The sequence below is a fragment of the Echinops telfairi genome, unplaced genomic scaffold, assembly GCF_000313985.2.
Source record: "Echinops telfairi isolate 266 unplaced genomic scaffold, ASM31398v2 ScPeMD7_5592;HRSCAF=6446, whole genome shotgun sequence".
Taxonomy (NCBI): domain Eukaryota; kingdom Metazoa; phylum Chordata; class Mammalia; order Afrosoricida; family Tenrecidae; genus Echinops; species Echinops telfairi.
In genome coordinates, this window is record NW_022109491.1 from 21,607,760 (window position 1) to 21,617,501 (window position 9,742).

Consider the following 9,742-nt stretch of genomic DNA (forward strand, 5'->3'; position numbering starts at 1 on the left):
TAAGAGTTGTATGAGCCCCTAATAAAACGATTAAAAAAAAACAACCAAAACCTTATTTTCATTCTCACTTCAGGTCTCCCATGAATTTGCTTTGAACTTCAACCCCGGCAACCCCTATTGTGCAGGCAAGTCATAGAAACAGAATTCGCCATACCTTGAGCAAAGGGGGGAACAGCTGAAGGGCAGATACCGCACCGCATTGTCCATAGGAATAGTTTTTAAAACCAAGTCTGGATATGATCAGTTAGAGTCAGAATTTTGCTTGTCGCTTGAAAACCATGTGTCAACTTGGAGTGACTTGCTTAGCCTCTGTGTACTTTGGTTTCATAATAAGTCAAAATCGTGTAGGATATTACGTATTCAAGGAGAGAAGAGGGTATGTGCCAAGCAGTAAGTTTGACACAGTAAGCGTAACACATACTAAGTACCCTCTAAAAAACTGGTAGCTGTTAAATTATTTTTAAGCTTTACTGTTTTGCCCCTGGTGAGTCCTGGAGGACCTGGCATCAATGTAAGCGTTGATACCTCCTTGCAGGGAACATTTTGCCTGAGTCCCCCCAAGCCAGTGGTTCTCAACCTTCCGCATGCTGACCCCCAACCATAAAATTATTTTTGTTGCTACTTCATCACTGTCATTTTACAACTGTTATGAATCATAATGTGTTTTCTGATGGTCGCAGGTGACCCCTGTGAAAGAGTCGTTCGACCCCCCCCCAAAGGGGTTGCAGCCCACAGGTTGAGAACCACTACCCCAAGCACTTTTGTTTAAAGGTTGGCCCAGTCTGCTTCTAACTGGTGCTGCCTGGCCTTGTGATTTCTCAGCGTCCCAGGTGTGCCACAAGCTGTGAAGTGGAAAACTTGACCTGCCTAGATTGAATCTGGGTTTTTTTAATTTTCTCTGAATTCTTTTTCCCCTTGAATTAATTTTGACGTAAATTCAACCTTGAAGAAAACTGCAATAAAATAGTCATTGGGGTTGAGATCATGGAGCGCAAGGATCAAGGCCTGTGTCACAGCACCTGCTGTCCCCCTTAACGCAGACTTTAAATTGAACCTGTATACTGCTATTCTTTCCCCTTCCCCTGAAATGTTCAAAGTTAGTTGCAGAGAATACACCATGATCTAAGATTTACCCTTATGGTTCCACCAACTTTGCACCCATCATCATTCATATGGCCTTTATCCCTAAATATTTCAATATGTCCTTCCTGAAATCAAGGGCATTTTCTTACATCAATACAATACTTGGGTCTGAACTAGAATTTATTTATGCTTTGCTAGTTAGCCTAATAATGTCTTTCACAGCAAAAGAAATTCCCTTTTGATCACACACAATCTTTTTTTACTTTGAATTTTTTCATGTCGTACATGATGGCAACGTGTCTGAAGTGTCTATAGGCCACAGAATTCATAGAGTATCCTTCCGTTTGGGTTTACCTGATTTTTTTCCCTCATGATTAGATTTATAGTTTGCATTTTTTGGGTATCCTTTTCAGTGCCTTTCACGTGGTGTCGATTTGTCGCATTACTGATCTCATCAACTTTGACTACTTGGTTAAGATAGTGTCTAACAGGTTTCTCTATTACACAAGTCTTATTTTTCCTTTTGAAATGATTAAGTGTTTTGGAGGCTGTGGAGATGTTTGGTTACTCAGCTTATATCCTCTAATTTTATATGCATTGGTGATCCTTGCTTGAATCAAACTTAATGATGGAAATGACTTTTTGTAGTTCCTCCTTTACATTTATTAGAAGTTTTTCCTCATCCTCTATTATTTAAGTTTATCAAATGAGTAATGTCCAAATAGTCTTGGATCGGACCAGTGGGACCCTCCAGGCTGGCTTTTAATTCAGGGTGTGATTGGGCCAAGTTTCGGTTTATATGGTCGGGTTAGTACTCCGAATAAAATGCATCCAAGGTCTCAGGACTCATGACCCCACCCGCAGGAATTTACAGTGTTTCCTACCCTCTCTTTGCAGGCATCCAGGGCATTGTGGATGCCTACCGCCAAGCCCTACCCCAGGTTCGCCTCTATGGCCCTACCAACTTTGCACCTATTATCAATCACGTGGCCAGGTTTGCAGCTCAGGCTACACATCAAAGGACTGCCTCGGTAAAGGGGCATGGGTGGTGGGGAATGTTTTTGTTTCAAGGGACTTGTCGGGACAGGAATGTATGTCTGGGTGGTTTTGTTTGGGTGTTCATTTGGAGAGTGGCACCATGAGCCGTCTATAAGGGGACTGGAGGAGAGGGTCAGCCTCAGTACATAAGTGATTTGTCCCCAGCAATACTTCGTGCTACTGCTGCTGACGGATGGTGCTGTGACTGATGTGGAAGCCACACGTGAAGCGGTGGTGCGTGCTTCCAGCCTGCCCATGTCAGTGATCATCGTCGGTGTGGGCGGCGCTGACTTTGAGGCCATGGAGCAGCTGGATGCTGATGGTGGGCCCTTGCGCACACGCTCTGGGGACGCAGCTGTCCGTGACATAGTGCAGTTTGTGCCCTACCGCCGCTTCCAGAATGTGAGTAGGGCCTCTCTGGTGTAAGGTGAAGGTGGGAGAGTTATTTGCCCTTTGTAACGCTGTTACAGACCTCCACTGACTTATGCTCTTCTCCTGACAGGCCCCCCGAGAGGCACTGGCACAGACAGTGCTTGCAGAAGTGCCTATGCAACTGGTCTCCTATTTTAAGGCCCAAGGCTGGGCTCCATTCAAGCCGCCTCCAGCCCCAGCTAAGGACCCTGCACAGGCTTCCACGGCCTAAGTTTCTGGAGGGTAAATAGTGGACAATCCTCATCTTGCATCCCCCAAAGGCCCTCTGGACCCTAATCCATCCCTGTATACACTGTGTATATTTTATACTTTTATACTTGTTTCAGCTATTGCTGCTGTTGATCCCAACTTTTTGTTGATGGTTCCTTTCCTTAATAAAGACCATTGAAGAGCACTGCTTTGCTACTGGGGTGTGTGTCTTCAGTGAGAGGCTGCTATTAACCTTGGGGGTTGTTGAGGGAAGGGTGCCTCTAGCATGATACCCTTTTGCTACCAAGTCAGTTCCCACAGGACAGAATAGGCCTGACCAATAGGGTTTCCAAAGCTTACAACCTTTACATCTTTCTCCTAGAGTGTCTGCTGGGTTCCAATTGTTCTTTTGATTAGTAGCCTCCAGCCCTTTCTAGCATAATTAACTTCACTCAGAGAATAGAAACTGGGCATTGAATACATTCTTAGAAATGGCAGAAAAAGCTATCCTCATTTGCATTTTGAAAGCACTGGATTGAATCTTTTCCTGTCTTCAGAATACAAAATAATGCCCTCAAAATTCAAACTGATGTTTAGACGCTCTCAATTTCACTTTGTAAATGTGTGTCCACTATTAATAGTTTATATATTCTCTCCCAAAACATGAACGTATTGGTGAGCATGCTAATCATCCTGATTGTTAAGCATTGTTCTCCTCTTTTTCTATTCTCTTCCCTGGGTAGAACTCGATTATTTGATGTCTCTTTCATCCCTTAACCCTCCAATTCTGTTAACCCTGAGTGAAGATTTCTTGGATCAATCTGTAAATGAATTGTTTCCTGAAGCATCTTCTCTCCCTTATCAGGCTTCTTGATGGCAGAGATTTAAACTCTAGACCAGCAGTTCTCAACCTGTGGGTTGCCCCATTCATAACAGTAGCAAAATGACAAGTTATAAGTAGCAGTGAAAATAATTTGATGGTTTGGGGGTCATACATGAGGAACTGTATGAAAGGGCCGAGGCATTAGGAAGGTTGAGAACCACTGCTCTAGACCATCGATACTGTGCCTGGCAGAAGACTAGACACTCCAGTGTCAGTACAAACCATCTGAGAAGGGGCTATTAGGCTGTGATTCCCAAGGTTTCTGTAGGTTCTCGGGTCTCAATTTTTTGAGTGCCTGAAAAAAGATAGGGCAGGTACTTCCCCCTTCAACTTTTCATATACCTCGCTGGGGTTGATAGTTTGCAAGGGGTTGAGGGTGGGGATTAGAGTATAAACTTGCTCTAAGCTGTCAGCTCTAGAGTGAATAAGGGGAGCAGCCTCTGAAGACAGGCAGGCCTGGTTCTGCTCTTTGTTCTTCATTAGCTGTCTGACTTTGAGCAAGTTTCCTGACCTGAGTGGTTTCAACCCCTGTGGTTGTGAAGGTAAGTTAGGCAACATGGAGTGCTATCTATAATACTTGATACCAGACCCATAAGAACTCTATACAGGGCTTCCAAGACTATCAATCTTTACTGGAGCAGACAGTCTCAACTGTTTCTTTAGTTGAACTACCAACCTTATAGCTGGCATCCCAATGCTTAAGTGAGAATAGCTCCTATGATATTAAGCTGGACTTCTCCAAGGAAGGGGGGTGCTGTGGAAAGCCTCTATATCTAGATGCTTCAAGCAGCCAAGATTTTCGATAGAGCAATTCCCCTGTGGCACTGACCCAGTTCAGCACAGACCTTCGCACTACTCCAACCAGTAGTTGTTTAATGGGCGCCACCAGTGGTCCCTGTGGTATTCTCCCCTGACCCCTCTGAGGTTCGCTCGCCATGGGCACGGACTCGATATAAGCATGTGAAGCGAGGGTGGCCCCAGTTGCTTAGAATCTGGATCTTCACCTTAGGGAAGGCGGCTGGGGGGTCATTCTGGGGAGACAAATGGATCGTGCCAGAGCCTGTCCTCCCAAGGGCTTTCCCCTTCCCTGATCTTCCCTTGCTGCCCCGCTCCCTCAGCACGTTCATGCCCTGAGACACATATACCTGCAGGTGGAAAGTCTGAATCTCAGATTTCTCCACGTCGAAGGTGAATTTCCCCAAGAAAACTTCAGTCTCATCATCAACCTGGAGACCCTAAAAGGTGAAGAGGGAGCGGATGAGCAGGTAGGTGAAGGAAGGAAAAAGCAACTTGACTGAGGACCTACGGTGCACACAACAACCTGTATACCTGGCCTCATGAATTTTGTAATATTAGGGATAGTATCAAGTGGAAACACCAGGTCTGATTTTTAGTCTGATCGTTAGCTATGGGATCTTCAACAAGTAAATTCCCCTTTCTGGACATGAGTCCTGAATTTTTTGTGAGTTTAACACTGCTATCAGGAGCTTAAAAATTGTTTAAATCCCATAATTAAAAATTGGGCTTTTCCATTTGTTTCCAAAGTGGAAAAAGTCAACTGAGCTATTTACAGGCCAAAGTGGGCAAAGGTCTAAAGCAGGGAGATGGTAACAATATCTCCAAGTGCAGTGCTAGGCACAGAGCAAACACCTAGTAACCATAGCAAATACTTGGATGTGGTTATGATAATAGCCTACAGCAGCCCTGAGGGGCAGGTAGTAGTATGTCCATTTTCCAGGTGAGCAAGCAAAGGCTCCGATTCTGGCAGCCGTTCTCATGAGTGCCTGGTGCTTCCGAGGCAAAATCTAGTCCCCATGCCCCTCTTGGCCTCAGCCCCACTCACATAGACCTCGAAGTCACGAGGAGCACTGTCAGCTCCCCCGGTGTGCGCCACGCTGGGGGGTGGGTGCTGCAGGGTGATGTCGCTCAATTGCACACGACCTGGCAGACGGATCACCACCTGACCCTGGTCACCCTCAAACGCCCAGCAATTTCCAGGGAACACATCTGGCTGTAAGTAGGCAGATAGGTCATCAGAACCCAAGACCTTCTGAGGGACTACAACCTAGCCTGACCCAGCCCATGTCTCCACTCAGATAGGGCCCACCTTTGGCTGACCGCCAGTTAAGCTGTCCAGTACTCCAACCTCGACACTCAGCTAGCCCCCTCCCAGCCCGTAGCCCAGAACTTGCAGATCCTTCCCTTCAGCTGAATGTCACCTCCTAGGCCTCTCTGGGCATCCCACCTGGAACACCCACCCTCAGTCCTATCCCAGAAACCCAATTGGAAGCCCACCTCCAGGATAACTGTGGGGGGCCTTGCATAGTTCCAGAAGCTGAAGCGGTTCCAGAAGTAGGCAGTGTCCACGTCTTCGTAGTCGTGAGATGTCTTCTCTAGGTCAATGGAGGCTCCTGGAGCGGGTGAACAAGGAGATGGACTCTTGAGGCCGACTGAGCGCTGGGCAGGGCCTGTCTGAGACTATCACTGTCTCGGAGTCTCTCTCTGAGTTTCTGGGACCCTTACCCACAGAGCTCAGCGCATAGTCGGGTTTTTGCACGAAGTCCTCATTCAGCCTCTGGATAACGATCTTAGCCACTGTCTGAAAGAATGAGGGCAAAGCCTGGCCCAGCGGAGCTCCAGGCCAGTTCCCTGGGGGCTGGGCTCTCTGTGATAGGTTTGGTAGCCCCCCACCCCCACTCCCGAGACTGGGAGGTGGAGTTTTCAGGGTGGGGCCCAGGACCCAGGGAGTGGGCGCCATTAGGAGGTTTCCTATGGAGCTCAGAGACCCAGGGCTGGGGCTCTACGGTGGGGTGGGGAGGCAGATTCACCTCGCTGTTGGTGGCCCGGATACTGGCCACCTCTTTGAGGAGTTTATCCAGCTCAGCCTGGAGCTGCTGCAGCTGTTGCCTCTGAGAGCAAACTCGCTCGTGGTACTCGCTGCAAGCAGGATGTTAGTGTTGAGGGCCACACCCCTGTTCCCCCCGGAAGCCTCCCATAGGGTACCCCAAAGAAGCACAATTGAACCCCCAACCTCCCACCCCAAGTGTTCTCTTGCACCTCATAGTCAGCATCTCCTTAGGTTCCTAGTGGGGAGGGAGGGACAAAATACAGCAGCTCAGTTCCCCCCTCCCCAGATCTTCCCACTTCAGCCTCAGAGCAGCTAGACTCAAAGCCCTATTTTTGAGGACTTGCACTCCCATCTCTTCCCTGACTTCCCCAGATCAGAAACACACACACCACTCCATACCCCTTAGACACTACCCTTCTCCCAGAAGCATACCACCACCACCGTTCAGGACCTGCCCATCACCCCCCAGAACAATTTCCCCCACTCACATGCTCCAAAGGAGGGACTAGATACAGGAGCCCCCACCAAAGCACTAGAGGAAAAGGGGAGGAAATGGTTTCCCTGGCATAAAGGGGCAGGTAAAGAAAAGAGGCTGGGAGCTGTGGGGCAGGCTCTGGGGGGGGTTGAGCGAGGACTGTAGGGAGCTTGCGGGTTCAGGGACAGGAGACAACAGGCTGTCTTTTGGTTCCTGGGCTCGGGGCTGGGTCACTCCCCATGGAGCCCAGCGCCCCCTCACCTGCCAGAAAGAGGCTCAGCAGTGACACAGCCGTGAGCAGGAAGCGGATGGAACAGACCTCCCTGGGAGGATAGGAGGGAGACTGAGGCCCTGGACCCTCAGGACCTCCCCCAGGCACACCAGCTCTGCAAACTCGAGCCCTGGGTGGGCTTCAACTTCAGCAGCTCCAGCTCTGCTCCCGCCCCGTTACCCCAGCCCCCAGCAAAAAGCAACCCCTGGGGGCTCCCCCTTCCCGCCCTCTGACCTGTACACACTGACCAGCACATCTCCTAACAAGCATAACAACACGCTTGGGACCTGGAAGAGATGGCCTGAAGGGAGGGAGGAGAGGAGACTCAGGACAGAGGCTGTGGGGGTGGGAGTGGGGGCAGAAGATGGAGATGGCGTGGCGGGCTTCTGAAATAATTAAGTGGGGAGCGCTCAGGCAGTGAGGACATGGGCTACAAGAATTAGAGAGGGGCCACGAGAGGAGAGCCACTGAGCTCAGAGAAGGGGATTAGGTTCTGGGATGGAACAGAGGACTGGCATGGACAGGGCCTCAAAGGTGAGTCTGGGCGTTCAGAGAGGAGCCTGAGGTCCAGAGGGGCGGGGACTGGGCAGGCCTGGCTCGTACTCAGGATGCTCTTGGACACCCGAGAGGTAGGCATCTCCTGCCTCAGTTCCAGCGTGGGGAGAAGGTCGAGCTGCTCCTCAGGGGCTACAGGAGACCCAGCCGGTTCTGCGAGAGCCCAAGGGCTCCATTGGGGCCTTGCGCATTGCAGGCCGACTCCTTCCCCGGACCCCGCCTCAGGTTCCCAAGCCCCCAGAAGGGCAGCATTGGGTCCCCAGCACCTGCACCCCGGGACTCGCTCGGCACACTGAGGCCCCGCCCCTTCCAGAAGGGACTCTAGAAGTTGGGACCGCCCCCAAGCGGAGGACCCGCCCTCAGGCCTGGGCTTGGTGCGGCCCCATTTCACGCTCGCTAACACCAAGGCCGCGCCTCCTCAGTGATGCCCAATCACAGGACTTTCCCCGCCCCTTCCCAAGACCGTCTATCACCCGAAGCCTCACCCAACAGGGGACCTGGCTCCCGCCTGCCTCCCCACGCCCCAGACGACCCGGCCCCGCCCACTCGGTCCCGCCCCCGGCTTACCCAGGTTCGACCCCGCCCGCACCCGAGGCCCCGCCCCTCACGGTTGCCGCGCCACAGGCCGTCGGCCCCTTGTGGCTCCGGGGCGCCGGCTTCTGCCGAGAGCTTCCAAGCCCACACGGTTCCTCCGGGCGCTCCTGAGCTCAAGGCGGGCTCACCGCTGCTCGAGCCCCGGGCTCTTCCGCCCTCAGGCTCCCCGGGCCCCGGCCCCGGGGACCGGTGCCCTTGGCTGTCCCCCGAGGTAGCGCTCACTGAGCTGTTGTCGCTGTAGAAATTGGGGGGGTGCCTGTGCGGGGCAGCGGCCGAGCCCGGACGGGGGCTGCGCCGCATGCTGACCCCGGCCTCCGGCTTGCGGACGCCGAAGTCGCCGCCCGGCAGCCCAGTCCTCCAGCCCGTGCTCGCCGCCCGGACCCCCTCGGACCCTGCGACCCTGCGTGCAGCCCGCGGGCCCCGCGGGTGGACGCGGCCCTCTCCCCTCTGTCGGCTTGGCTGCTGGCGTCACAGAGGAGATCGCGACGGAGCGTCACAGAGCTGGCCGTGACGTCACGGAGTCATGGTCGCCCCTTAGTTTTTCGGACGTTTTAAAGCAGCGGTTCTCCACCTTTCATACAGTTCCTCGCGTGGTGGTGACCCCCCCAACCATAAAGTTATTTTCGTTGCTACTTCACTGTAGTTGTGCTACTGTGATGAATCGTCATGTAAATATCTGATAGGCGGGATGTGTTTTCATTGTTACAAATTGAACATCATTAAACATAATTAAAGCCTAGTGATTAAAAACAAAACAATATGTAATTATATAGTGAAATATTTGTGTTTTCCAATGGTCTTTGGCGACCCCTGTGAAAGGTTCGCTAGACCGCCCCCCAAAGGGGTCACGACTCAGGTTGGGAATCACTTTAAAATTTAAAGCAAGCAATGATATGGGACTTGCCTGAAACCCTGCCTTACATTACACCTAATATAAAACAAATTCTGTCTCCTTGCTTTTTTCCTCCTCAACGGGAGGGGATGGCCGCCAAGGACTGCAAATTAAAAAGGGATCCGTCTGTCAAATGGGATGGTGAAACCCTCTTTGAGCATCGGAGGGTCTAACCTGGACCTTGCTTAGAAACAGAACAACCCATCCCTCCTGTCTGATATGTTAGGGTCCTGTGCCACATGTTCAAACTCATAGCTTATTCCACGCACAACAGAAGAATCCTCACACTTGTGCTTTGCTGGCGTCCACTATTGAAGCCACCTTGTCAATGCATCTCCGTGAGGACCTTCCTCTCTTGCAGACCCTGCACCAAGCACGATGTCCTGCATGGCTAGTTCTTCCTGGTTATGTGTCTTCCCATCCTCTCAAGGAGCCTTTTGGCTGTACTTCCTTCTGCCACCACATCTTCTACCACCGTTTCA

At 51.2% G+C, this 9,742-nt stretch overlaps 2 protein-coding genes across 5 annotated transcripts in view; one reads left to right on the top strand and one right to left on the bottom strand.

Annotated features, from left to right (window-relative positions):
- Positions 1 to 2,947, top strand: part of CPNE1 (copine 1) — a 42,633-nt gene extending 39,686 nt beyond the window's left edge. For all 4 annotated transcript variants that reach the window (XM_045295246.1, XM_045295244.1, XM_045295245.1 and 1 more), the window contains 4 exons: positions 74 to 125; positions 1,981 to 2,114; positions 2,287 to 2,523; positions 2,624 to 2,947. In XM_045295246.1, coding sequence (XP_045151181.1) covers positions 74 to 125; positions 1,981 to 2,114; positions 2,287 to 2,523; positions 2,624 to 2,764 — 564 coding nt within the window. In that variant the 3' untranslated portion in view covers positions 2,765 to 2,947. The remainder of the gene's footprint in view (positions 1 to 73; positions 126 to 1,980; positions 2,115 to 2,286; positions 2,524 to 2,623) is intronic.
- Positions 2,948 to 4,322: 1,375 nt separating this feature from the next.
- On the bottom strand, positions 4,323 to 8,668 carry SPAG4 (sperm associated antigen 4). Its single transcript, XM_030887040.2, is given in 13 exon segments — positions 4,323 to 4,656; positions 4,771 to 4,860; positions 5,469 to 5,636; positions 5,921 to 6,036; positions 6,149 to 6,224; positions 6,454 to 6,562; positions 6,683 to 6,708; positions 6,962 to 7,005; positions 7,210 to 7,271; positions 7,454 to 7,520; positions 7,823 to 7,927; positions 8,364 to 8,448; positions 8,450 to 8,668. Coding segments are annotated over 13 exon segments (1,326 nt in total). The 3' UTR covers positions 4,323 to 4,497.
- Positions 8,669 to 9,742: the final 1,074 nt, after the last annotated feature.